This window comes from Pan troglodytes, chromosome 10 (assembly GCF_028858775.2).
Source record: "Pan troglodytes isolate AG18354 chromosome 10, NHGRI_mPanTro3-v2.0_pri, whole genome shotgun sequence".
Classification (NCBI taxonomy): Eukaryota; Metazoa; Chordata; class Mammalia; order Primates; family Hominidae; genus Pan; species Pan troglodytes.
The window spans coordinates 38184876-38212651 of NC_072408.2; the positions used below are offsets into that span (position 1 = coordinate 38184876).

Here is a 27776-nt window from a genome sequence, read left to right on the forward strand (position 1 = left end):
CCTGAAGGGCGAAACCATTCCACCTTCCCCGAGTGCGCCCTCCAAGACAAGAACACCCCAGCACAGAGCACCAGAACGTGAGCTTCGGAGTGGCCTTTTAAATAGTTGGGAAGGGGGTGTGGCCGAGGAGACTGGGAGGCCGCAGTCTGGCGCGGGGGGAGTGGCCCAGGGGCGTGGCCGTGGCGCCTGGAATGTTGTTAGGTCCTCTCACCGCATAGTAAGGAGGGGCCACGCCCCTTTTCTCCAAGAGAGCCAATCGGAGCACCGGAACGGTTTCAAGTCTCCCCCGCCAGCCTGCCCGCCCGCCACCCCACCCCCCTTGAGGATTCGCTTTTTCCGTAACAAAATAGCAAAGCTCCCGACTGTCCGCAGCCCCGGCCGCTCACAGATGGAGGGTCCCAGGGCCTAGGACGCAGCCCCCAGCGGGAAGCTCCAGCTGGCCGTGAAGAGGCCGAGTCGAGAGCCGGGAGGCGCGCGGGGGTGGGCGCTGCAGCCGCGGGTTGTTTATCTGGAGTACGGAGGGGAGGGGGGAGCCTGGAAACCGCCCCGTGTCCCATTTCCTCCTCTTGTTTTCGCTCCGGATTCTCCATGTTGGACCCAAACTGAGGAGCCCGGAGCTGCCGCTGGGGGATCGGGGCCGGGGGCACCCGGGGGAGCCGCTGCCCGGGCCGCCCGCCCTTTGTACAGGCCGCCTCCCTTCCCGGTCCGGGGAGGAAACGAGAGGGGGGATGTGAACAGCTGTGGAAGTCGGAGTCTCGGGAGCCGGAGCGGGCCCCCGCCCAGGCCCCCCAGCCCAGCCCAGCCCGCGCGCCCGCCCGTCCTCCCGCCCAGCCAGCCCGGGCCCGCGGGATTGTTAGATGGAACACGGCTCCATCATCACCCAGGCGCGGAGGGAAGACGCCCTGGTGCTCACTAAGCAAGGTAGGGGCAGCAACTTCCCAAAACTTTGCGTCGCCCCCGGGCGCGGAGGGGGCTAGCACAGCCCCGAACCCAGGTCTCGGCCCTTGACCTCCAGGGCTTAGAGCCAGCGATCCCGACTGGACCCCTCCGGTCCATCCGCCCCCGCATCCCGGCTGGCACTCAGACCTCCGTGGGGGTTGCACGGGGATCCCGGCGCCCGAGCGGAAAGGGCGTCTTCGGCGCAGCTGTCACCCTGTCCCGCAACCCCTCCCCCCCGGGGCTGAGAAACGGAGGGGTCGCTCTCGAAGCACTGGGCCACTCCGCGTCCACCGCCTCCGGAGTTGGGGGTGGGGTCGTCACTTTCCTTCACCGCCGCGCGCGGCTGCCCCGGGATCGCGGGGAGGGGTTAGGAAGGTGACGGAGGGAGCCCCAGGTGGAACGGAACCGGGACTGGAGTCCAGCACTTGCAGGCCCCCCCAAGCCCGAGGTCGTTCCGGCAGCTAGCTGGCGGTGACGGCGTCCGGCGGGACTTGGGACCAAGTTCACCTCTTGGAGGCGGGGGCGGTCGCGGTGGGGGAGGGGCCCGGGCCCTGGCACACCAGACGTGGCGGGTTCCCGGCTCAGCGCGGGCCCCGGGACCTTGGCGGCGTCGGGCTCCCGCCCGGCTGCCTCTGGCCAGTTTCGCTGAGCAAACAAGCCCGACCCGGAGGCCCGGCCAGAGCCCCTCCCTGCCCGGTGCGCTCCCCCGGGGCCGCCGCTGCACACACAGAGCCGCGTTTGTTTAGCCCGGGAGCGGTGTCCCTGGTTACATAATTCGCCGGATGGCATCAGACCCGGCGTGGTTCTGAATCGCGCAGCGAAAAAGTGCGAGTTCTCTGTGGGCAGCGGCTGGCGGCCCCCGCCTTCCAGAGCGTCAGGTGGAGGCGCGAGGGGGCCCGCAGGCCCTCGCGGGGGTGAGGCGGAGGCCGAGGCCTCTCCCGGGGCGGGAGAAAGCTGGGGCCCGAGGGTGGAACCTCTTAGTTTGGTCACAGTGGGAGACTCGAAACTCTTTCCCCCTCCGCCACGTTCTTCTTTTGGCCTTGAGGAATGTGTCCAAAATAGCGGCAGATTTTCCGCGGGGTGTAAGGACGAGTGTGGCGTTTCTCTGGAGAGCCCCCCGACCGGGGCCACCTGGCCCCGGAGGCTGGGGCGGGAGCTGGCTCCTGGGGCCGAATCCGGAGCGCTCCCTCCCCTTCTCCACCGAGCGCGAAGGGCCAGTGCTGCAGTTGAACACACTGAGGCCTAGAGCCTGGTGGGCGGCCAGCTTCGGGGCCTCGTGCGCCCCACGTCTCCCCGTTTGGCAACATTAGTCAGCAGGTCACTAATTCCTGGGGTTCACGTTCCAAGGAGCTCTCCCAACTTCCCTAGGGGCAAAGCCGCTGAGTTGGTGGTGTCAGCCTCTCCCAAATTCCCTCAGTGGAACGAGAGGAGCTGGGAGGGGGGAAGGGTGGGGGGAGGGAGGCAGTGTGTTCCTCTTGCATCACTGGCCGGACTTTAAATAAGCCTGCCCTGAGAAGGGATGAGCCTTGCCTACTCAGATCCCAACCCCCGAGAAGGCTCCGGCCTCCCTGACCTCGGTGTTGCCATGATTTCTGCTCTCCTGGCTGCATCACTAACCAGGCTGTGACCCAGGCAGCAACTTCACCGCCTCTGCTGGCTGCTCAACTGTGCTGATGGCTGAAAAAGAAAGGGAGCCTGCGTGTGTTTATAGCTCACTCCTGACTCCTCCCACTCCCTTTTTATCCCAGGAAAAGACCCTAAGAGCTAGCCAGAGGGGAAGAAACCTAGATGTGGGGGGATTCAAGAGGGGGCAGTGGTGATGAGTAGGGGGAGGAGCCCTGTGCTTCCCCACTAGGTCTTCCTCTCTTGCAGGGACTCTCTTGCAGGGAGTGTGCCTTGGGCATCGTGGGGCCACGCGAGGAGTAAGGGAAAGCTGGACTGCGCCGGGGCGTCTTAGAAATCAGAGCTGGAAGTTTCATCCACCAGGGTGAATGGCAGGCTACAGAATAGATAACAGCAGAAAGCAAAGCAACTGGTTTGACAGTGTTAAGTTGCTGGTGTTGGCTTTTCTTGGAGTTAATGTTTCTCCTTTTTTGTGTGTGTGGTTTAAGCCAGCAGCCACTGGGTCTCTCCCTCCCCATGTAATTTTTTATTTTAATTGAGATGGAGTCTTACTCTGTTGCCCAGGCTAGAGTGCAGTGGCGCAATCTCAGCTCACTGCAACCTCCGCCTCCTAAATTCAAGCAATTCTCCTGCCTCAGCCTCCCAAGTAGCTGGGATTACAGGCGCGCGCCATCACGCGTGGCTAATTTTTTTGTATTTTTAGTAGAGACAGGGGTTTCGCCAGTTGCCCAGGCTGGTCTCGACTCCTGAGGTGATCAGCCCCCTTCGGCCTCCCAAAGTGCTGGGATTACAGGCGTGAGCCACCGCGCCCGGCCCCTCCCCACGTAATTTGATTGCATTCCGGAGAAGACATACTTTCTTCCTGGGCTGCTTAGGCACCCAGCAACCACTAAACCAACTTTCTGAGTCCCACATCATTTACAAACAAAACCTACGTCTTCAAAACAAAACAAAAAACAAAAGCTGGGGGACGGGGGAAGCAGACGTTTTCATTAGCTCCTTTTGGAGTTCCTCCTTCTCCCCACTCCGTCCTCTCCACAACATCCCATCTCCATGCCTTGCCTGCCTTTGGAAAAAGGGGGAAGAAGGAGTGTGAGGTACTTATTATTAATAAGCAAATTTCTGGAAAGAAACAAATTGCTCCTAGCTTGGGTGGCTATTTAGTGAAGTTACTTGCCATTGCAGGTTTTTTTTTTTTTTCTTTTTTAGCATTCTGTTCTCTGAGGTTTAAGGCTGTCTGGGTGCGTTGATGATTCAAAAGTAATTACAGTAGGGGAAGTAGAACAAAGTTGCTGAAAGCATTGATGATAAAAGCACCAAAATTGGATCATCTTCCCAGACAGATGGGTGAAATGGCTTTCTGGTACAGCAAGGACAGGATTGTGTGTAACATCAAAAAGAAAAAAGAAATGTTAATATCAGCTTGGCAGGAATGGCTGTTTATTGCAGCTCTATATGAGATTGTCACCCCATTGCTAAGAGGTTGTGACCTTGGCTTTGGGATTAGATGGGGAAAAGCCAAGGAAACAAGACCCACGCTGTAACCTCCCAACGTGAAATGAGACCTGGTGGAGGCAGCCTCTTCCGGAGCTCAGTGACCCACACGCCTTTTGGAGGAATCAGAGATTTTTTTGTTGTCCATGAATCCTGATGCCCCTTCCTCTCGATGATGCCTTGGATTACCTTCTCACATGCTGAACTGGACAGGTTCTGATAGCTAATCGCAGGGATTCTTCTGAGAGACTGACCATCCCTGAAAATTACGATGTGGCAAGTTTTCAGGATGGCTAGCTCTTTTGTTATCCGCATAAGGGAGAAATTCTGCCTTATTCCCTCAAGAAGTTGTTCAGACACCGTTCACTGTAGATGTAGCCAAGCCTTTAACTTGAAAAGCTTAGACATGAATCTTGCTGGAGCTTCCTTCCATAGCTTGCTATGCAGGGGGCGGGAAGCCTGCATGTTTATAGCTGGCTCCTCCTCCTGCCCTGCTGGTGCCTCTCACCTTCCTTTGCCTACCCTGGGTCTTGGCCTCTTTGTGCTCTCACAGTGACTGCCGAGGCTCCCTCCTGCATCTCCTTTGGAGTTTTTCCCCCATCTTTGGGTAAGGGTTGGAGCCTGCGTGGTGACTTAAGCTTGTGTTTGCTCCTGCCCCCAAAATTGCAGAGGAGCGCTGATAAATCAGCAACAAAGTTTGTAAATGCCTAACATCTGGGGCTGGGGGTTTGCAGTTGACTTGCAGAGCTTTCCACTGAGCAGCACTGGAATTGCTGTGAAAAATCCCTCGGAGGATGGCAGAGGTGGGGGTGTTCCTTTGTCCTCTCTTCTCAACCGTAGAGGTCTGTAAGAAACTGGGTAGCAGAGAGGTGTCATTTCATCCTCTCCATGGGACCTTCCAAATCCCTTATCATGGATTTTGTTAAAATGGTAAATACTAAAGAAGTCACATTTCTAGCCAACGTGAATTGATGCTCCCAACCTGTGAAGAATTAAAGTGTTTGTAAATAAGCATGGAAAAGAAAGACAATATGTAAATATATATGGGATTGTGTGTATGTGTGTACATATCAATACATAGCTTCCCTTCCAATTCCTCCTACAATTTTTTTTTTCTGCTAGCTTTTGGGTAATTTGGGGTATTGTCTTTTATTCCCATCATGGTAAGTTTGGTTCTTAGATTGGATAGAGTGGGGACCAGGGTCAGGGATGGTGGTTAAAGTTTTCATTGTTACTTCAAAGCATTGTTTCTGAAGCAAAATTGCTTCAGGCCTGGGTTCAAATACCTTCTTTTCCTATTTGCAATGAGACTTGATAAATCACTTTAGTATTCTGAGTAACTTATCTATAAAGTAGTAATAATGATATCTACCCTTCTATTATACTTGGTACTTAGTAGGTGCTTGATAAATATTAATGTCCTCCTTTTTTACATAGTTAGACTACTCTGTTCGCCCTCCTCCATTCCCCCAAGGACACAGTGTAAACAGCACGTAGTCTTGTGGGTTTTATTTTTCAAGACAGGTGGCCGGGGGTCAGAGGGGACACTGATTGTGGGGGCTTGGGCCTTCTGGAAGGATCAACCTCTTAGGCTTACAAACAGCCTTGCTGCACAGACCCCTTTGTGTCATGTGACTTGGGATGTGATTTGTTATCTGGCTGGGCTGTGGGACTTTGGCCATTCTGTCTGGTGCCTGGGCATCTGGAGGTGGGAGAAGGCCAGGCATGTGCCCCCTGTGAGTCTCTAAAGTCTAAACTTCCTTAGAGGTTCTCAAATATGGATATAACGAATATTCAAGACAACTGTATGCTACATTCTCTCACTGTCTGCTTTGAGAGTTAATGAATTCAGAGAGATTGAGGTTTCTTTTAGGTAATTTTAATAAGAGGGGAAAAAGAAAATGGGGTTTGAAGAGAAATAGATGTTCTTAAGCTATTTGTTTGCTGCTGTGGTTTTGGGGTACAACATTGAGAAAGTACAAAAGCAGCATTGATCTGCTTTTCATCTTGTCTTAGTCTGGCCAGCTCTGGGAAGCATGGAATTAACTCGCTTGTCTTTGGGACGTGGGATTGGGTGTGGCCCTGACATATTTCCCTCACTTTTCTGAAATGGAGTAGTAGTTCTGAACTGGGATGCAGATGAGCACATTAACACGCAAATCTTACAAAGAAAGTACTAGAAATTAAAGTGGATAAGTTGACGACTTAAAACTGGAAGCATTTCTGGACCAGAGACCAAATAGAATGGAGTTTCTTTGTCTGGCAAGATGCCCAGCCCTTCAGGTCTGAGTATGCCTGCACCAGGATCTGTTATCACAGGGTACTCCAGTGAGCGCCACAGCCTCCCTCTAGGCAAAAGTGTGTATGCCCTGTTTTATGTTAGCTATTCTAGGAGTTAGCCTTGAACCTGATCTCTGAATGGATCTGACATTTCCATTTCCCTCCTAGGTGCTCTAGTCCTTCCCCCACCCCCATCCCCCCAAATCAGACTTTGCTCTTACTCTCTTTTTATTCTATACCTTCTTTTATTTCTTGCCACAGCTTTTTCCATCCTCTTGAATTTGCACTTTCCCACCTGCATTGTTCCCAGGGAACAAATATGGCCCCAATCCCAGTGAGAGCCAAGCAGACTCATGGAAAGGCTCAAATTGCCTGCAGAAGGCTTCCTGGATAGTAGATCCCAGCTTTTCTGTTCCCGCAGCAGAATAGAGCTAGGACCCCTCTTTCACAGGAACAGGGGCCTGCAGGTAGAGACAGCAGACCCAGGTTTTCTGACTCACGTCACATAGAACTACCCCTAGAGAAGAAAACTGGATCCTAGGCATGAGTCCTCTAAGGCTTGCAGAAACACTGAGCCAGTCAGGTATGGTGGGGAGAGGGGCCAAGGGGACTTTGGCTGAATTGCCTTCTAGCCCTGGGTTAGTCAGAGACCCTGGCAACCTTTAGATATTGGCTCTCAGCCAGGGACACACATCAGAGTCTCCTGTGACACTTGCTAAAAATACAGACCCCCCACCTGGGATCTACTGAATCAGCGCATGGGCAGGTGGGTCAGGCATGCATGTGTTCCAAATGCTCCTTGTGGCTCTGACAGGTGCCCCTGGAGAAGAGCCAGGTAGGCACAGCAGTGGCCCCAACTGCCTGTTTTGCCCCGAGCAGGAAAATTCCTCTTGGTGGTCCCGTTTTACTGTATGTTAAAGATCTGTGGCTCTTCAAGGGGAGTCCTAAAGTTTTCAGAGTAAATGGACAGAGTAATGATCCATCCTTGTTTACCCAGTAATGGTTACAGCCAATATTTATAGAGTACTTGCCATAGGCAAGGTACTATTCCTAGCATTTTATATCTCGTATCTCACTTAGTTCTCCTGACAACTTTTCCTTTCCAATAAGAGGAATTAACCTCACTTTACAGGTAAGGAAAACTTTCACAGGGAGAGGGAAGGACTTTGCCCAAGGGTACATGGCTAGTGTCAGCCAGACATTTGCATTGTCTGGCATTTCACTTTTTTTTTTTTTTTTTTTTTTTTTTTTTTGAGACAGAGTCTTGCTCTGTCGCCCAGGCTGGAGTGCAGCGGCGCGATCTCGATCTCAGCTCACTGCAAGCTCCACCTCCTGGGTCTATGCCATTCTCCTGGCTCAGCCTCCTGAGTAGCTGGGACTACAGGCGCCCGCCACCACGCCCGGCTAATTTTTTGTATTTTTAGTAGAGACGCGGTTTCACTGTGTTAGCCAGGATGGTCTTGATCTCCTGACCTCATGATCCGCCCGCCTTGGCCTCCCAAAGTGCTGGGATTACAGGCTTGAGCCACCGTGCCCGGCCTAACATTTCACCTTTTAGAGTGCTTTTGAGTTCATGATTCAGGTGCATGCTTCAGGTGAAGCCACCTTTTAAGGGACCATGCAGGGGAAACCTTTCCAGATTGGCTTATGAGGAAACTGAACCCCAGAGAATTGTGCCCTAGCAAGGCCACGGAACTGTTGAAAAGCTGAACTGGAGCAAGAGCTGGGTTTCCTGACTTCTAGATCAGTGCTTTCTCAAGTGGACTCACCTATATGGCTTGGCTGGTCATAGGTGAAGCTGAGGGGTGTGGGGGGAGCAGGAGAATGTCCCTGGAGATGGGTGCCTCCCTGGCAGACTCCTTCCATTCCTTCTGCAGAGGCCAGCCATATGAAGGAGGAACTGGTTGGCCAGCCTCAATGAGTGTGTATATATGTGTGCGACTGGTTTTTGTGGAGTCCCGGAAAACATCATTTCCGGTTTGGCCCTGTTACTACCTCTGAAATGAGTTAGAAGAAATCTCTATGGTCCCTTTAATGTGAACATTTTGAGATGGAGACTGAGGTAAGAGTATGAAAGTACTTTGCACTTAATGAGTAGCAGTTGACACTTACAAAGCTTTTGTTAGGACCAGGACACTCCCTGAGCTCCCTGCAATTCTGACACTGAGAAATAGGTAGTCTTCCCATTTTGCAGATGAAGAAACTGAGGCCCATGGCTGCATACCTTACACATGGCAGAGCCTAGATTCGAACTCAAGTCTGGGTGCCTTGTGTCACCACTGTATTTTTCCCTGGTCAGAACAGATACCCTTGCTTTGTCCTGTGTCCTCACTGCTTTCTCCAGCTCACGTTTGTATCAACCTAAAGCAGGCCTACATACCTGGAAGGGAAAGAAGCAGTGGATTCTTCCTAGGCTTCAACTATATCTAAGCATTCCAGGAGTCCAGGGCACAGCACCAAGGCAGGAACTTGAAACACTCACTGAGAGGTTGTCTGTGTGTAGCCCCTCCCACAGGGGCTTGTTATACACCTCCTTAGGGGGAAGGAGGGGTAACTCCAGGTAGGCAAGTGTGGTTTCCAGTCCCTCACAATGATACCTTTGCTCTGGCTGGTGCTACATAGGGCAGGGTCTCCTGCTGAGGCAGGGGCAGGATCCAGTCCGTTGAGTTTTCTTGGATGGCATCTCAGGCTTGTCCCTGCTGCCCTGTGGGCTATTAGATCACTTCCTGACATCCCCCAAGAGTCCTCTGGAGTGGGGCTTGCAGGGCTGAGCCTGCAGCTGACTTGTCCATGAGGAAACGCCTCCTCTGTCTCTGGTCCAGGATCTGCTACTTCTGGAGGCCCACCCCAACCCAGCACGTTTTTAAAGTACGTTGGAGCTGCCCAGGAGGGTGTTTTGGCAATACCTCCTTTAGAGGCTGATTCTGAAATCAGCGTGCTTTAGAACTTGCCAGAAATCCCCTGCTCCCAAAACTGAGTCCTCTTACCTCTCTAGCTGAGGTCAGAGAACAGATTGCTGAAGGGGCAGAGACAAGAAAGTGTGTGACCTGTGACCCTCGCCCCACAGGTGGCATTAAGGACTCAGGTCTGAAAGAAGAGACAGCCATATAGGGAGCTCTCCTGCCCAGGGAAAGGGAACTAATGGAGACACTGGCTTAGGTAGAGCTGCCCCAGTTGCTGGTGCAGAGAGGGCACCAGCATACAACATGCTGGTATGGGCCAAACAGCGTGGCTAAAACTGCTTTTTAATTTTTTTAATTTTATTTATTTATTTATTTATTTATTTTGAGACAGAGTTTTGCTCTGTCCCCCAGGCTGGAGTGCAATGGTGTGATCTCGGCTCACTGCAACCTCCGCCTCTTGGATTCAAGTGATTCTCGTGCCTCAGCCTCCGGAGTAGCTGGGATTACAGGAGCTCACTACCATACCCTGCTAATTTTTGCATTTTTAGTAAAGATGGGGTTTCACCATATTGGTCATGCTGGTCTCGAACTTCTGACCTTAAGTGATCCCCACCGTCTTTGCCCCCCAAAGTGTAAAACTGCTTTTTTCAAAAAATGCCCATGCAGTTAGATTCACAGCTACTTTTTGGAACTTCGGGAGCCGGTGCTAAGCTGGGTCCGGTCCTGCCTTGCTTGTTAGCTGTAGAGAACAGTGTCAGTGGCCAGGCATGAAAGCAGTACACCCTCCCCATTGTTTGCAGTCTTTTGTGTGTGGGGGCTGTCTAGGCATCTCACCCTCTTTTGTTCCCTGCCGACTCACCTGCTGGTCCCAGGAGCTCTTCCGTCCACCTGGCACTTTAGGGCATGTCCATAGCCAAGGAACAGATGCCCCTTGCAGAGGACCTGGGAGGACTTCTCTCCATGGGGGAGTCCCAGTCAAATGTGTCTTGGCTGCAGGGTTCAGGCAGCCGTCCAAGAAGGGCCGGAAATGCTCCAAATACTCTCCTTCCTCCAATAGCTGAGAGGAAGGAGGCCCCTCAGAGGGGCCATTTTATAGTGATAGCCAGGCTAAGGCTAAGTCCTTTGCTGTGGGGGATGGGAGGTGGTGGGGAAGGAAGTACTTCTGGGGATGAACCAAAAAAGAAAGCAACTTTCTACCTGAATGGGCTTGTTAAAATCTGATTGCCTCAGAGGTTACCTTCTGCTGAATCGCAGGCAGATGTGTGAGGAGTTCCTTTGCTGGGACACAAAGCTGTGTTGTTGACAAAAGTGGTATCTGGACCTGACTTTCAGGAGAAGATTAAAAACAGTGTTGCCCTGGTCACTCTGGTCTTCATTTGTGTGTATGTGTGCACGTGTTCACGTGTTTGTACATGTACACTTTTTTTTTTTTTTTTTTTAAAGACAAAATCTCACTCTGTCACCCAGGCTGGAGTGCAGTGGTGCAATCACGGCTTACCGCAGCCTCAAACTCCTGGGCTCCGGTGATTCTCCCACTTCAGCCTGCCAAGCTGGGACTGCAGGTGCACCTGGCTAATTTTTTTTTGGTAGAACAGGATTTTGCCATGTTGCTCAGGCTGGTCTTGAACTCCTGAGCTGCAGTGATCCAACCGGCCCAGCTTCCCAAAGTGCTGGGATTACAGGCTTGAGCCACCTACCCCGGCCCATGCATAGGGGCAAATAGTGTCCTTACCTGATACTTCTTGAGAGTAGTGGGGATGAATACCAGGGGAGACAGCGATTTTTGTCTCAAGTGAAACAGTCTTACTTGCTTTTGTTTTTCACAGAATACCCAGTCAGGGAGTTTGTGAGCTGGAAAACAAATTTTGTTGTGGACTGGGGAGAAGGTATAGGGGCTGTTTTGACTTTCTGAAACCTGCTCATGATCAGAGCTCTCAGGCACCTTTCCCTCATCTTCTTGGGCTTCATCCACGTGATGATGGTGGGAGGGCTCCTGGTCTGTTGCTGGCCTCCTGGAATGAGGCCCATGATGTTGCCATTTAGTGGTCATCTCCCCTTGGATAATTAATTAAAACAAGCGCAGCATTTAGCTTTAGAGTTAGCACAGTGCCTTACTCTCTAACTTCGTTTATCCTTTCAGTCCTGAGTGAGGGCTTGCTGTTATCCCAGTTTATGGATGAGGAAACTAAGGCTCCAAAAGGCTGTGTGGCTGAGTCAGTAACTGGCAGAGCCTGGACCCCAGCCCTGATGATCCTCAGTGGGGGCATACTCCTCACATCCCCTCTTCTCCTCACACCCCGCCTCAGTAGGAAGCCTCGCAGCAGTGAGCTGGATGGCTGGCCTGGTTTCCCTGTCTTCAGCCACCAGCTCACTTTCTTCTTAAGCCAGAGCTGCTTCCCTCATTGGGTCTGTGCTAGTCCTCTCAGACATCTAGCCCCAAACCAAATGTTTGGGGCAGAGAAAGCAGAAGCACATCTGCATCTGGGCAGGAGAGGAGGGCTGGGTGTCCGCAGAGGGTAGCAGGGAATGAAGGAGGGAGAGCAGCTCGTAGTGGGGCTACATGGCATCCGCTGGAGTCCTGCCCTCCCTGGTTGGGGAAACCATGTACAATGAATTTCCTACGGGGGCCAGGCATGGTGGCTCACGCCTGTAATCCTAGCACTTTGGGAGGATGAGGCAGGAGGATTGCTTGAGCCCAGGAGTTCAAGGCCAGCCTGGGCAACATAGTGAGACCTCATCCCTTTTTTTTTTTTGAGACGGATTTTCGCTCTTGTTGCCCAGGCTGGAGTGCAATGGTGTGATCTTGGCTCACCGCAGCCTCCGCCTTCTGGGTTCAAGCAATTCTCCTGCCTCAGCCTCCCAAGTAGCAGGGATTATAGGCATGCACCACCACGCCTGGCTAATTTTGTATTTTTAGTAGAGACAGGGTTTCTTTCTTTTTCCTTTTTTTTTTTTGAGACGGAGTTCTGCTTTTGTTGCCCAGGCTGGAGTGCAATGGCATGATCTCTAGCTCACCATAACCTCTGCCTCCTGGGTTCAAGCGATTCTCCTGCCTCAGCCTCCCGAGTAGCTGGGATTATAGGCATGTGCCACCATACCTGGCTAATTTTGTATTTTTAGTAGAGACGGGGTTTCTCCATGTTGGTCAGGGTGGTCTCGAACTCCCAATCTCAGATGATCCGCCCGCCTCGGCCTCCCAAAGTGCTGGGATTACAGGCGTGAGCCACCACTCCCGGCTGAGACAGGGTTTCTCCATGTTGGTCAGGCTGGTTTCAAACTGCCAACCTCAGGTGATCCGCCCACCTCGGCCTCCCAAAGTGCTGGGATTACAGGCATGAGCCACCATGCCCGGCCTCTGTTTTTTTGTTCTGTTTTTAAAGAAGGAAATCCCTGTGGGCCTGTAAATCCTCTTGTGCCCAGTGTTCCTCTCCTGGAAAGGCAGGCTGTGCCCCTCCCCATCACACACAGATGGGTAGGGGATGGCCTGCACCTGGCTGTCAAGGACACAATGCTGAGTGCTGGCTGAAAGGAGCCATTGAAAGGCTCTTTGACACAAGTTTCAGATCCCTCTCTGAACTCTGTGGTTCCCTCACCCTTAAACCCAAGGAACAATGCAGGTCTTGGACCAAAGCTCCTGGCTCCAACCCCTCCTTCCTCCTCTGCCCCATTGTCATCTTGATCCCCCAGAGGTATCTGCTGGTCAGAGCAGGTGCAGGCAGGGGTGGGGGTGGATTCCCTGGAGTGGAATCCCAGAGCCTTGTGCTGTTTTACCCCTTCCAACTTTGACATCCTGCCCAAGAAAACCTGGGGCAAGGGGTAGGGGCTAGACCCCAGACTGGTCCTTTACCAGCTCATCCTAGAGAGGCGGAGAGCAAAAGTTCCCAAGAAGACTGTAGTCCTAGCTACTTGGGAGGCTGAGGTAGGAGGATTGCTTGAGCCTGGGACATCAAGGCTGCAGTGACCCATGATTGTACCACTGCACTTCGGCTTGGGCAACAGAATGAGACTCTTGTCTTAGAGAAAAAAAAAAAAAAGTTTTCCAGAAGAGACCTTGAGAGTGCCCCTACACCTCCCATTTGTTGCATGAGTAAATGTGTATGAGACCCTATACAGGGTAATGGTTAAGAGCCTGGGCTCTGGGTTCAGGCAGATCTGAGTTCAAATCCTGGCTCTGCTGTCATACTACCTGCATGACCGTGAGCCAGGTTACTTAACCTCTCTGTGCTTTAGTTTCCCTTCTGTAAAGTGGGGAACTAGTGCCTACCAAAGTGTTAATAGTAAGGATTAAATGAGGTAATGATGTCAAGTGTCTAACGCAGACCTGGCACATCCTTGATGCTCAGTAAACATGGCGGTGGCCTAGAAAGACTCAGTGGTTTGCCTCAGGGGCCCAGCTCCCTCAGTGCTCACCTTCCTCTCCTCACATAAAGGAGGCTTCTCTATCTAACTCTTCTGGGCTGTTGCAAACTAGTGGAGGCTTCCCCAGGTCCTAGCTCTGTAGACGTGACAGGCCCTGGAGGCCCCTGGAGTCATTCACTCAGCCAGGCAAAGTTACTGAGCACCTGGTACGCAGAGGGTCACGGAGGCTGATGAATGCACTGGGTTGGGGCCATTGTAGGCCTTGCAGGGAGGCAGTCATGCTGGGAGAGGCTGATGCATTCTGATGAATTCTCTGGAGTAGTATTTAGAAAGGAAGGGAGGACAGCCAGCCTGGAAAAGGATGGAGGGAAGCAGGGCCCCATCAAGGGAGTGGGGAATGAGGGATGCCTGAGGTATTGACCTTGCTGTTGTGGGTCTGAGGTACTCTGCTTCAAGCTCCTGCCCCCAAGGTCAAGGCATTTGTGGTCTCAGAGGCCCAGGGGCTGCCGGCCACATTGGGTTTTTGAGAAGACCCTCATCCCCTGCAGAGTCCAAGCTCCCTCCCCGTCTAGGACTGAGGCGCTTCTGCCTGTTGGGCTCCCTGCAGCGGGCGCAAGCCAGGCCTTTCCATGCCCCCAGCCAGCTGCCCCTTTCACCCCCCCAACCTCTCAGGATTACTCAGCCTTCACAGCGTCTGTCACTAAGATGCTGAGTGCATTCCTGACGGCCTCTCTTCAGGAAAAGCCCAGGCTGTGTGGCCTTTTAAAAAAGACTCTGTGCCCGGGTTAAGCCTCTGATTGTGGTTCTGCATGAAGAAACCATAAACCAAAGGGAAAGCGATGGTTCAGCTTTGGTCTTGGAGCTTTGTGTCAGCGTCTGTCCTGAGTCCCTGAGCTTAGAATTTAATGTGAGCCATACAGGCAAGGTGGGGAAGCTGTCCTTTCCCTCCAATTTCAGCATAGAAATAGGGAAAGTCCAAGGAACCTCTGTCTTGCTGTCTTTTGGTTTTTTCTTTTTCTTTTTTTTTTTTTTTTTTTTTTTTTTAGCCAGAGTCTCGCTCTGTTGCCCAGGCTAGAGTGCAGTGGCCCGATCTCAGCTCAGTGCAACCTCTGCCTCCCGGATTCAAGTGATTCTCCTGCCTCAGCTTCCCAGGTAGCTGGGACTACAGGTGTGTGCCACTACGCCCGGCTACTTTTTGTATTTTTAGTAGAGACGGTGTTTCACCATGTTGGCCAGGCTGGTCTCGAACTCCTGACCTCAGGCAATCCGCCCACCTCGGCCTTCCAAGGTGCTGGGATATCAGGTGTGAGCCACCACGACCGCCCTGTCTTTTCTTTTTAAATTTGAGATGAGGTCTTGCTATGTTGCCCAGGCTGGTCTTGAACTTCTGAGCTTGAGCAGTCCTCCTATGTGAGCCACCGTGCTCAGCTTATCCTGGTCTCTTTGAGTGCTGGGCTCTGCTGAATTTTTTCTCCTTGATAAAGGGCTCTGGGGGATGTCCCCAGCACAACTTCATGACAAAATCCTTGTCCCTGGAAATTTTGGTTCCTCTTCCAGAGCCAGGAGCTTGAAAGTGATGTCCAGGCTTTCAGGCCAATTGCTGGAAAGCCCCAGTCATTTTCTAAAAAGTTTCCAATGGCCATACCAATGTTAAGGAATCTGGCCTAACCCAGGGAGGAGAGAGAGAGAGAGAGCACGCGCGCAAGCTCTGTACCGGCCAACTGGGGAGGCTGAGCCTGCACCTGCAGGAAGTCCTCTGCCTTTCTGTTGAGGCAGAGCTGAGTCCCTTATCCTAGGAGTGATGCTGACTGTACTTGTCCAACTGCTGTGTAAAGGCCATTTTCTCACCCTTGGTCCTGGGGAATAGTTTGATCTTTCCCTGCTCCTCTCCAGGGGGTACTGGCAGCCCAGTAACTGGATGTTAAATGGCTCTTCCATTACCCACTTCTGCAAGGGCCACCTTGGTACATTTTCTGGGTGTGTTGCTCCTAGGTAGCCCCTACCACATTGTCTTCCTCTTCCCTTTATCTCTGTCCCAAGGAACAACACAGGGCAGTTTGTCCTTCGTGGTACATTCTGCTTTCGTTTCTTTTCCCCACAAAGACAGAGGCATTTCCGGCATCCATTTTCCTGCACAGTAGTTTGCCCTGTGCTTTAAACTGGAATGGCTTGGGTTTAATCATTGGGCCCATCTCCTGCTCAGGCTCTAGGAAACTCAAGACCCTCTGGAGAAGAGAACTGGGACCAAGGACCATTCTGTGAGTGGTTGTGCAGCGCCACCTCCTGGCCACAGTGCCCATTGTATCTTTCCACTCTTGCTCAACAGTCATCAGAAAATTTCATCTATAGCAAAAGGAACTTGCAAAAGATAATCTTTTTTTTTTTTTGAGACGAGTCTTGCTGTGTCGGCCAGGCTAGAGTGCAGTGGCATGATCTCGGCTCACTGCGACCTCCACCTCCCGGGTTCAAGCAGTTCTCCTGCCTCAGCCTCCCAAGTGGCTGGGATTACAAGCGCGTGCCACATGCACGGCTGTTTTGTATTTTTAGTAGAGACAGGGTTTCACCATGTGGGCCAGGCTGGTTTCAAACTCCTGACCTCAAGTGATCCACCTGCCTCGGCCTCCCAAAGTGCTGGGATTACAGGCGTGAGCCACCACACCCAGCACAAAAGATATTCTTAAGTCCATTTCTAGTTGATCCTGTAATGCTCATAATTTTTTTTTTTTTTTTTTTTTTGTATCTGCTTGGCCTTTCTGGGGATGTCTTGCCAAGTCTTCTATTAAAATGACTTTGTGGCCAGGCGCAGTGGCTCACGCCTGTAATCCCAGCACTTTGGAAGGCCGAGGTGGGCGGATCACCTGAGGTCAGGAGTTCAAGACCAGCCTGACCAACGTGGAGAAACCCCATCTCTACTGAAAGTACAAAATTAGCTGGGCGTGGTGGCGCATGGCTGTAACCCCAGCTACTCAGGAGGCTGAGGCAGGAGAATCGCTTGAACCCAGGAGGTGGAGGTTGTGGTGAGCCGAGATCGCTCCATTGCACTCCAGCCTGGGCAACAAGAGCAAAACTCCATCTCAAAAAAATAAATAAATAAAATCAATAAAAATAAAATGACTTTGTTTCCACCGCCCAAATTATCAAGGTAGGACTAAGCAGCTGCAGTGCAGAAGCAAGGCTATCAGCCTAGAACCTGAGGCTGCGAATGTGTGTTCTAAGGGGCTAATCCATGGTATCTGTGTTTTACCAATTAGGCTGTCCATCCTTGAGGGGAGGGGGCCTTAAAGAGAGCTGCTGGAGTGGAGGAGGGGAGGCAAGGCTGTGAACAAAAAGTGTAGTTTCTTCCTTGGGGCTGGGGCTGCTCTGGAGTTCCTAGTCTCTTGTTTCTAGCCTGAAGTGGTTTTTTGTTGTTGTTTTGTTTTTTTGTTTGTTTTTTTGTTGTTGTTTTTTTGAGACAGAGTCTCACTCTGTCGTCCAGGCTGGAGTGCAGTGGCGCGATCTCGGCTCACTGCAAGCTCCACCTCCTGGGTTCACGCCATTCTCCTGCCTCAGCCTCCCAAGTAGCTGGGACTACAGGTGCCCGCCACCTCACCTGGCTAATTTTTTGTATTTTTAGTAGAGACAGGGTTTCACCGTGTTAGCCAGGTTGGTCTCAATCTTCTGACCTCGTGCTCCACCCACCTTGGCCTCCCAAAGTGCTGGAATTACAGGCGTTAGCCACCGCACCTGGCCTCTAGCCTGAAGTTTTTAGGCAAATTGGGCTCAGTTCTGCCTCCACTAACCCAGTATCTAGGGAAGCTGATGCTGAACAGAACTACAGCTCCACTAACTCAAAGGGGACCAGGTTTCTCCGTTGTCTGGAACCGATGGTCTTCCTGGGAATTGACGTTAGGGAGGATTTTTATCTTCGTGAATTAATTTTGAGTGTGCTGCAGCTGGAGCAGCAGAACACCTTGATTCTATGCCTGGCCCCATCTTCCCCGATGGAATGAAAAACAAATGCTCTGTAGCTCAGGTCTCCCAAGCCAGAGAGTGGGGATTCCTGACATTCCTGCTTTAAAGAGAAAAGGCTGGAATAAACATGTATGTTTGACTGTTAACTGTATGTGGTTGTTCACCAGCTGTATACTGTGTGCCCTAGTAGAGCTTACAAACTAGAAGAGCTATGGGCATGGTAGTATCTGTGGACAGAAACTAATGTCCCTAGAGCTAAAGCCTCTGTCATTCTCTCCACCCTAGGCCTGGTCTCCAAGTCCTCTCCTAAGAAGCCTCGTGGACGTAACATCTTCAAGGCCCTTTTCTGCTGTTTTCGCGCCCAGCATGTTGGCCAGTCAAGTTCCTCCACTGAGCTCGCTGCATATAAGGAGGAAGCAAACACCATTGCTAAGGTAGGTGGGTTGGGGTGGTAAGATGCCAGCAATGAAGGGACTGTTAATGGGAGATCCCTGAAGACAATGGCAACCGGACAAGGAAGCTTTGCCTGAAGTTGCAAAGATTTCTGGCTGAGAGGGGGCCCTTCCTCCATCCTTCCATAAGTAGTGTATTTCCTTTCTGTTCCTTCCCTTTTGCGGTGTGGGCCATTCACATGTCACTGTGGTTTCTGAGGGCCCCTGTGATCCTGATCCTTCCAGGTTCCAGGAACTAGGCAAGGTGCTTTGCATATATTGTCTCATGTGATCCAGCCAGCAGCCCTGTAAGGAGATCATAGGATTCACACTTTGCAGATATGGATTTATGTAGAGGGTTTATGTAGCACCTGAAGAGTTCATGGTTAATAAATAGTAGTGTCAGGATTTGAACTTAGATTTCTCTGGCTCTAAAGCCTGTGTTGTTGTTCTCAATTATGCAAAGCTAACTTCCAAGTTACCTGAGTTACAGGGAACCAAGGAATTGAAACTCTACCATGCTGTTAATAACTCCTGTCAGCAGTTCTCTCCTGTACTCATGCAAGGCATTTGGGATTTTGTGGGTATTTTTTATATGTCTAGTATTTCACAGGTGGGGCCAGCCCCAACCAACAAAAATTATTCTGCCCCAAAAGCCAGTGGTACTTCTCTGAAACACTGAGGTCTGGTTGTCCTTCCTTTTTCTCAAGACCAGGCTGAAGACATACATCAGTGTGAAAAATCACTGCATTTTGCAGTAGGGGAAATGGTTAAATAAAATACAACATGACAGTATTACTGAGTGATTAGCTTTTACAGAGTTCTCAATAACATGGAGAAGTATTGAGTTGCAACATTAAGTAAAAAGGCAGAGTGTGTAATTATATAGCATTCTGGAAAAAGTCTGCTGACACGGATTTGAAGGCAGTACACTGAATGCCACATTGTTTAAGTGCTAGGATTTTAATTTTTCTTCAAAGTTTTCATTAAGAACACTTAAAACCATAACTTTTTTTTTTTTTTTTTTTTTTTGAGATGGAGTTTCGCTCTTGTTGCTCAGGCTGGAGTGCAATGGCGTGCGATCTTGGCTCACCGCAACCTCCGCCTCCCGGGTTCAAGCGATTCTCCTGCCTCAGTCTCCCGAGTAGCTGGGATTACAGGCATGTGCCACCACGACCGGCTAATTTTGTATTTTTAGTAGAGACGGAGTTTCTCCATGTTGATCAGGCTGGTCTCGAACTCCTGACCTCAGGTGATCCGCGCGCCTCGGCCTCCCAAAGTGCTGGGATTACAGGCGTGAGCCACTGCGCCCGGCGGTCATAACATTTGTATTAGCAAAAATTGGGGTGGGGGGCTTGCTGATCTCTCTGCACTCCCTCCCCTCACATTTTGGGTACCCACAATGTGGCTTACTTGATGTTTTATAGGGCTTGTTCCCCCACATAACCCCTAAGGAGGGCATGGAAAACAACATGTTCTCAAGGAGAAGCCTGAGTTTAAGGACTTAGCGAGAGTTTGCCACTGTGAGGAATTCAGACTTTGGTTCTGCCTCTGACTCTGTGTCCCTGAATCAGTTACTTGAGTTCCCTGTTCCTCACTTTGTCCAGTTGAGAGGCAGTGGCAGCCGAGAACAGGGACACTTGTCTTCTCCATCCTTCATCAGGCCTAATGTGGAAAGGAAGCTCTAGCCTTTCCCTTTTCCTGCCCCACTCCTAGGAAAAGTCACTTTTGACATGGTAGGAGCTTCCAGGTGGCTGGGTCTGGGGGAGAAAGTTGCCCTCCAGGCTTAAAGACAGAAGCAGTGGGTTTGGATGGGGTGGGAAAGGCGGTGAGATGGCGCTGACCACCTCCTTCTCGTCCTCAGTCGGATCTGCTCCAGTGTCTCCAGTACCAGTTCTACCAGGTATGTGACTCTGGCCTGGTAAGTACTCAGAAGCCAGGACCCTGTGATCCCTGCCAGCTCCACGGGCAGGGTGATGTGCATAGTCCTTGGTGCCTGGCCAGCCACCTCCCTGACCTGGGAAGCCATTTGTTCCCCATACTTGTTGAGGGCCTGCTATGTGCAAGGCATTAGATTTTAGGGGACAGCTGGTGCTCCATGCCCTCTTCCCACAGCTGCTGTCCATCCCACACCTGCCCTGGCCACCACCTCCAATGTCCAGATCACTTAATAGTCCCACTGGGAGGCTGAAACCAAGGAAACAACTCCTTTCTTCCTGGCCTTTAAGTGGTGCCTATCCTGGGTTGGTGATTGTGTCTCCACAAACAACCCAGCTCTTCCCATAATTATGCCAAGGGGTACAATTGGGCTTTCTTGGTAGGCAGATCTCAGCAACCTGGCTTGGTTTTAGATCCCAGGGACCTGCCTGCTCCCAGAGGTGACAGAGGAAGATCAAGGAAGGATCTGTGTGGTCATTGACCTCGATGAAACCCTTGTGCATAGCTCCTTTAAGGTAACTCAATGTCTGGAACCCTTCCTACCTTTATCTTGGGCCTTCTTGTGAATCTGACAACAGATGTGTAAGGCAGCCTAAAGGTGAGGAAAGAAGAGTGATTAGAAGGGAAAAGGCCAGGCCTCTGGCATTTTGGCCACCCTGGTGTCACAGGTATCTAGAGGCCCCACTGAAGAATGTTGAGTAGGAACCCTGTGTGTTCCACCAGGGCTGCTATCTCCAGTCACTCCCAACAGGCTGCATCTGCCCCCGAGCCACATAGCACAGAAAGCCAGCCACGAGGGCTCTGTACAGGGCAGGCCTAAAAGAGTGGTTGGATCACCTTTGGCCCTTGCCCCTGCTTGTCTCCTCAGGAAACTCAGGCCCCAAAACTCTCAGCCCAGGTAGAATTTGTCAGAGTGGAGGTGCTAAGGAGTAGGGAAAACCAGAATGGGGTATCACATCTTGAACTAGGGTGAGAACCCCTTAATGAGGTGGCCAGAGGCACTTCCAGGAGTCTCTAAGACCTGTTTCTCCCCACCCACCTAGGGGTACGGTGGGGGCCTCATGTTTCTTTGCCACCATGCTGACAGCATTAACTTTTCTGCCTTCCAGCCAATCAACAATGCTGACTTCATAGTGCCTATAGAGATTGAGGGGACCACTCACCAGGTGAGCTGCCAGCCAGACCACACCCAGCCCAGAGGGTGGGGGGTCTGCCTTCTGCCTCACCTGTACTGGGGTCCTCCACCCGTCTCAGGGCTTGGGTTCTGTCAGTTGATCCCTTTTCTATAACTCCAGCCTCCCCTTTTTATTGGTATCTTTCACTCAAGGCTTTCTCACCTTAAAAAAAGAGTTTCAGCCCCATATCCCACCCAGCTGTCTCCCTTGTTTTCTCTTTGCAACCAAGCTGTTTAAAAGAATAGTTTACATTTTATTTAATAATAATAATAGCTATCGTTTGTTAACCACCATCCCCTCACGTGGCCAGCACTGTTAAATGATTTATTACATTTCTCTGTTCCTTAAGAAAGGTATCTATACCTGTTAAGATACCTTAACCAGGTATCTCTTTGCCTGTAACAGGCAGGGAAATCAGTAGTAACCATTTTCTCTGCCTGGAATGCCCTCTTGCCCATGCTCCCCCTGCCACCCCCACTGTGAATAGCTAGTGACTTTCTTCCTCCCCAGCCCAGACATCTCCTGCTCTGTGAAGCCTTCTCTGACTGCCTTCCCTGGGGCCCTCCATTGGATTCTGCCTGAGGAAGTGCTCAGTGTGTGTCTGTCAATGTAAAGAGCACTCAAATCTAAACAGACCAGGCTCCAGCCTGCAGCCCAGGCAGTCCCAGGTTAAGGATCATGTGACACTGCTAGTGAAAGACCATTTACTCAGCTTGCTTGCCCAGAAGGCCTGCCATGCCCAGCGCCAGGCCCCGGTCAGGACTAGGCTTGGTCCAGCAGCCCTTTGACAGTCTAGCTGAGGGTATAGGGATGTGCTAAACCCTTGTAGAAAAGATGAAGGCATAGTTTCAAACAGATATACACTGTGAACTCCTGGCTAACAAGGAAGGGTATGAATAATTTTTAAAAGGATGAGATTAAAATGAGGGAGCACTACCTGCCCAAGGTGGGTGAAAGGATGCCAGACTTGATGAAAGCTGGGATGAGGAAGGGGCTTGTTGGAGGTCGAAGGAATGGCAGGCTAACAGAAGTTAAGTTGTGGCTGCCTAGAACAGAGGGTTCCTGCAGAGCTCTGAGTGGTCTGGTGAGTTGGTGGCCAGTTCAGGCCTACTCTAGGAGGGAGAGTCACAGCAGGCCGACTCTCTTTGAGCTTGGGAGTAATGCAGGTAAAGGAGCTTTGGGAGTCAGGTGCCGTGGCTTACACCTGTCATCCCAACACTCTGGGAGGCCAAGGCAGGAGGAATGCCTGAGCCCACAAGTTCACAACCAGCCTGGCCTCACATAGCAAGACCCCCATCTCTAAAAAAAAATAAGTAAATAAAGAAAAGAAAAAGGACCTTTTTGGAAATGGTTCTAGTAGCAGCTGTGTAGGCTAGAGTCATGGAAGCAATAGAATGCAGACCGATGGGGGGTCAGGTGGCCAAAGGACTTGCCAAAATGTGCAAGATCGTAACGGTGGACAAAGGTGTTAGTGGTGGCTGGCAGAAGCAAGCACAAGATCGGGTGCAGAGCAAGACTCGGCAGGGTGTCTGTCTAGTCTATTGTCATTGAGGGGAAAAAGTCACTTCTCCCTGGTGCAATTCATTACCTAATCATGACCTGGACAGACTGTCCTGTCGGAGCCAAGGACAGAAAGCTCCCATAGAGGCTGTGGCTGGATTCAAGTAATCCAGGATAGGCTGTTTCCATCTGTGAGGCCTATTCTTGATTACTTGTTTCTGGAGGCAGCTGATGGTCCGCCGCCGGAAACAGAGATGGCTCCTGGGACATGGTGTGTGCGCTTCTTCCTGAGCCAGGTTGAGGTTGGGACCACTGATCCATTGGAAGCCTGGTGAGGGGGTACAGCCAGTTCTCCGGGTCTGTGGGGTCTCAGGGGGCCGCAGGCTTCCAGCCAGGTAGCCCAGGAGGCTGGGCTGCAGGGGTTGAGAGCTCCTTGCTGCTGTGTAACTGGTGAAGGTACCCAGTGCTGCAAACCTTCATCACAGCGATGCCTCCAACAGGCTGCTCTGCTCTTCCTCAGGTGTATGTGCTCAAGAGGCCTTATGTGGATGAGTTCCTGAGACGCATGGGGGAACTCTTTGAATGTGTTCTCTTCACTGCCAGCCTGGCCAAGGTACCTAGGGGTGAGAGGGAAGAACCAGGAGTGGGTGTGGTGGCCACAGGGGTGGTCCAGCAGCTCCCTTTTGGTCCCTAGGGTTATACAGGAGGACCAGGAGTGTATCCAAACTAAGGCATCTTCTCTCCTCCTAGTATGCCGACCCTGTGACAGACCTGCTGGACCGGTGTGGGGTGTTCCGGGCCCGCCTATTCCGTGAGTCTTGCGTGTTCCACCAGGGCTGCTACGTCAAGGACCTCAGCCGCCTGGGGAGGGACCTGAGGAAGACCCTCATCCTGGACAACTCGCCTGCTTCTTACATATTCCACCCCGAGAATGCAGTGAGTGCTCCTGATGCGTCTCCACGGTAGGGATTGGGAGAGGAAGCAGACTGGAACTGTGGGCTCCACCAGAGAAGTACACCCCTCCAGGAAGACCCAGCCACCCTCTAGGGCTCTGGGGCGAGGGAGGGGGAAGCAGCAGTCGGGAGATTGACACCACATCTTCCCCCCACCAGGTGCCTGTGCAGTCCTGGTTTGATGACATGGCAGACACCGAGTTGCTGAACCTGATCCCAATCTTTGAGGAGCTGAGCGGAGCAGAGGACGTCTACACCAGCCTTGGGCAGCTGCGGGCCCCTTAGCCTGCCCTGCTTCCAAGCGACGGCCATCCCAGTAGGGGACTTTCCCACACTGTGCCTTTACGATCAGCGTGACAGAGTAGAAGCTGGAGTGCCTCACCACATGGCCCGGAAACAGTGAGAAGTAACTGGAAAGAGCTTTAGGACAGCTTAGATGCCGAGTGGGCGAATGCTAGACCAACGATACCCAGAGCTACCTGCCGCCAACTTGTTGAGATGTGTGTTTGACTGTGAGAGAGAGTGTGTTTGTGTGTGTGTTTTGCCATGAACTGTGGCCCCAGTGTATAGTGTTTCAGTGGGGGAGAAGCTGAAAGACCAAGACTCTTCCCAAGTTAGCTTGTCTCCTCTCCTGTCACCCTAAGAGCCACTGAGTTGTATAGGGATGAAGACTATTGAAGACTCCATTGCCAAACCATGGCCTTTCCTCAGTGTTGTAAGGCCTATGCCAAGGATAAAGGAAGGGTATGCCTTTGGGTACTCCAGGCACACACCTTTCTGAAATCCTTCTCCAGCCAGCTGCTGCAGACAAAAGATCACATTTCTGGGAAGATGAGAACTTGTTTCCAGACCAGCACCCAGTGGCCATCAGGTCTTGTGGCCCAAAGGCTATGCTTCCCTCCGGCTGAGTGCCTGGGATGGGCCTTTTCTATGTCTCCCCAAGGCTGGGGTGCTGAGCCTGCCTTCCTCACCACCTAGCCATAGTCTCAAACCTGTGGGGAAGGAGGTTTTCTCCCTGCCCGGGAAGAGGACAGATAACTGATTTCCGTTCTTTTGACTGTGTTTTAAAATTCTCTTTCTAAACACAGAGTGTTGGGCCTGGTTTGTTTCTGACAAAGTTACAGTCCTGGGCCTGTAATGAATGTCGGCGGCGCTGGGGTTGCAGGGAAAAGACAAATCCTCAAAGCGTGGACGTGTGTCCCCATGGCTTGTGGATCAGCTAAGCTCGGGATCATTTCCATAAGTCTGCTCTTCAGGGATTCTCTGCTGGTGCTGGTGCAAGGACTTCTGTTCCAAAGGCTGGGAAGAACTAAGCTGCCCCAGCCCCTCCCATTTCTTGGGCAGGGCTCTTTTCCTGTTGTGTCTTCCCCCAGGGCCTGTCCTGTACCGAGCTCTGTCTGTTCCAGCCTTCATCCTTCCTGGCTGTTGCTTTTCCTCTTAAGGGCCTCAGAACTCTTGCTCTTCCTGGGCTGAGGGGGAATGAGTGTTCTTGCCATTTGCCAGCCTAATGCGCATGCTTTCTGCCTCTGGTAACAGGAGTGAGTGAGCCCCTCAGACCTGCACTCTGGGTGTCTCCTGCTTTCAAAGGTTCTTAATAGTGAATGCTTTAAAATTAAAGTCATCATGAAATGGAAGTTTTCCCAGGGTGGAAAACAAGAGGAAGTGCTGCTGTAATTGGGAGCACAAGGGGCCTCCCAAAAAGGAGCCCCACCTCAGCATCACTGCCTTAATCGTGGCCTCCCTGGGGTGGGTGGGGTTCTCTCCTCCCTCCCTCCCTCCTCCTGGGGTGGGAGGGCGCTCCTATTCCCATCTCTGTGTTCCCTGGAGGCAGGTATCACAAAGCATTTGTGAATTGCTTTAGGTGCAGGGACACCACCCACTCAGGACTCCTCCCCATCATCCCTTCCATTGCCACACCCTAGATCCAGCCTCAGGAACTAACAAGTTTTGAGAAAAGCAGGTGGTAGAGCAGCAGCTTGGTGCTCTCAGCGGTGGCTGGCTGGCATTTTTCTCTAGCGTTGTGGTGCCACCTTCCCTCCTTGTCCCAAGGTTATAAGGCCTTGTCTTTCTCTTTGGAATCATAAAGTGGAACAGAGTCCCCAGAACTCATGTGGCCATTTCCGCCAGCATCACTCCCTGGTGCCTGTGGGGTCCCGGTGTACCTAAAGGGAGAAGGACCCCATGTGCTAGCCAGAAATATACTGTCTCTTGAAGGAAAGCAGGAGCTCAGACTCTTAGAGCCAGCTGTGGCTTCGGACCCAAGGCCTGACCTAGGCTGCTATCCTAATATTGCAGGAGGGGCCTCTCTTCCAAGCCCCACCCTAAGGGTTAGCCCTTGGCCAAATCTTTTGCCGTCTAGGCCCAGCCAGGCTTTTCTGACTAAATAAGCAATAAGAGGCTCTAAGCTGACTGAGTTGCAAGGACCCTTTCCGCCCTCCCTTGGATCTCCATGTTTTTCCAGATGGCGGAAGAGCATGTGCCACCCCCTTTCCTAACAGGCTTGTCCAAGTGCTTGGTGTGGGACCCATGACCAAAGCCCAGGATGGCTTGGTGGGAGTGTCCCTGCTGCATCTGCATGAAGCCCCTGCTTTTTAGGCCTCACTCCCATCAGAACCCTGCCTGCCCACCTGCAACTCCCCCACAGCAATGCCATTCCCACTTGCCCCAGAGAAGCTACTCGGCCAAACCTAGCCAGGGTCTGTTCTTGTGGACGAGAGCCAGCCTAGTCATTATTTGCTGTCGGGTTTCCAGTTTCACCGTGTGTTAGGGCGAGGGATGATTGTAAAATTTGCTCCTCAAAGGAATCAGGCCAGACTCAATTTTGGAGGGCAAGACAGGGAGGAGGCCGCTTCATCCCAGACTCTCTTCTAGGGCTTCCCACCATCAGCCCCTCCCACTTGAGACTGGTCTTTGGGAGGCAATAGGCCACCATGCCTGGTCAGCACCAATTCAAGCCATGCCAGGAATCTGCCTACCTGCCAGGTTCAGTTCTTTTAAGGTGCCTCTTCAGGGACACAGTGTGTCTCTCTGATTGGGCTTCTAAATCAAAAGCCTGATGTTCGTGTCCCTCTCATAGGGGGAGCTTTGGACACAGGACCAGTTTGGAAAAGGGTCAGGTAAGGGTTTCCACTCTGCACATTGTAGAGGGGACACTCTGTAGGCCCATGGGTCCCTTACTAGAGAGGTTGAGTGAATTTGCCTTCAGTTAACATGGGACCTTCTGTTTAGCTTCCTCCTGCTTCCCAAAGATTTTAAGCATTTTGTAAATGTATAAACTCACCTCTGGTAACAGTGGCCCAGACGCTGCTTTGTGCTAAAAGCATGGGAAATGTAAAGGCAGTCTTTCCCTGGGAAATGGATGCTATTCTATTCTGCTGCCCCTACCTGTTCCTGAGGCCTCATTTAGAAAGAAAATCCCCTCAGAAGGCTGTCTGGCACCCAGTGTCCTAGCCAGGCCAAGTATATGAGAAAGGTAAGTCCATTTTCCCCTTCAGGTCCTCAGTGGATTACTTAACCACTGCTGTCCCTCGGTCCCTTTTTCCTAAACGGGTTTAGTTCTGTCTTTTTCTCCTTTTTTCTAAATGCTGGTAAATATCTACATTCAGCCAGGGAAGAGGAGGCCAGAGGTCGGGCCAGCTGCCCCATTCTTTTAACGTTGTAGGGCCTGCCCATGGAGCGGACCCTCCTCTTTGGGCCTCGTGAGCTTTTTTGCTTATCATGTTCCATTTCGTGCCGCTTTGCCCCTTCAAGATGCCATTTGGAGGGTAGGGGATCTGCTTCCCACTGTGACTGGGCTATGGGATTCTGACTACCTTGCTTACAGATTCATGGTTTGATAAATTTGTTGTATTCAAAAACTTGAAATGCAGGACGCCATTAAGTGTCTGTTTATATTTTTGGAATATTTGTATTACTTACAATTAATTAATAAAAGTGGGTTTAAAAAACCTTTCCAGGAATGTGAGCTGCCACCAACCTTCATTGGCCCTTAAGTGTTCACTGGGCCCATAGCAAGCACCGCCTTTCTTCTCGCAACCCCTTCCATCATGAAGCAGCTGCACCCCCGGGCTGAGTGGGGTGTTGCACCCACCGGGAGGCCAGCTGCAGATGCCACACAGGGCTTCCGCTCAAGGTTACACAAGTTCTGCTGTGATCAACCCCATTGCAGTCAGGTGCTTAGCACGTGTATATGCTTGATGTCCTGTTGACTTCTGGGCATGAACCAGAAGC

General features: G+C 51.7%; 1 protein-coding gene, 1 long non-coding RNA gene and 1 other non-coding gene across 4 annotated transcripts; 2 read left to right on the top strand and 1 right to left on the bottom strand.

Moving 5' to 3' along the window:
• Nucleotides 1-337: 337 nt before the first annotated feature.
• CTDSP2 (CTD small phosphatase 2) lies at nucleotides 338-27505 on the top strand. 2 transcript variants are annotated; one of them, XM_001167131.5, is made up of 8 exons: nucleotides 338-921; nucleotides 17835-17983; nucleotides 19845-19883; nucleotides 20332-20433; nucleotides 21028-21084; nucleotides 23114-23206; nucleotides 23344-23529; nucleotides 23706-27505. In XM_001167131.5, the coding sequence occupies exons 1-8, from the start codon at nucleotides 858-860 to the stop codon at nucleotides 23829-23831; spliced, it is 816 nt and encodes a 271-aa protein (XP_001167131.1). In that variant the 5' UTR covers nucleotides 338-857; the 3' UTR covers nucleotides 23832-27505. The 2 variants fall into 2 exon arrangements, with proteins under 2 accessions (XP_001167131.1, XP_054520170.1); XM_054664195.2 differs by lacking the exon at nucleotides 21028-21084 and having other exon boundaries at nucleotides 549-921.
• On the bottom strand, nucleotides 3981-10353 carry LOC134807561 (uncharacterized). Its single transcript, XR_010148285.1, has 2 exons — nucleotides 10099-10353; nucleotides 3981-5038 (listed from the first exon to the last, which is right to left on the bottom strand). It is a non-coding gene; the product is annotated as an uncharacterized LOC134807561 (long non-coding RNA).
• On the top strand, nucleotides 22741-22823 carry MIR26A-2 (microRNA mir-26a-2). The gene has a single exon (NR_035722.1). It is a non-coding gene; the product is annotated as a microRNA mir-26a-2 (primary transcript).
• Nucleotides 27506-27776: the final 271 nt, after the last annotated feature.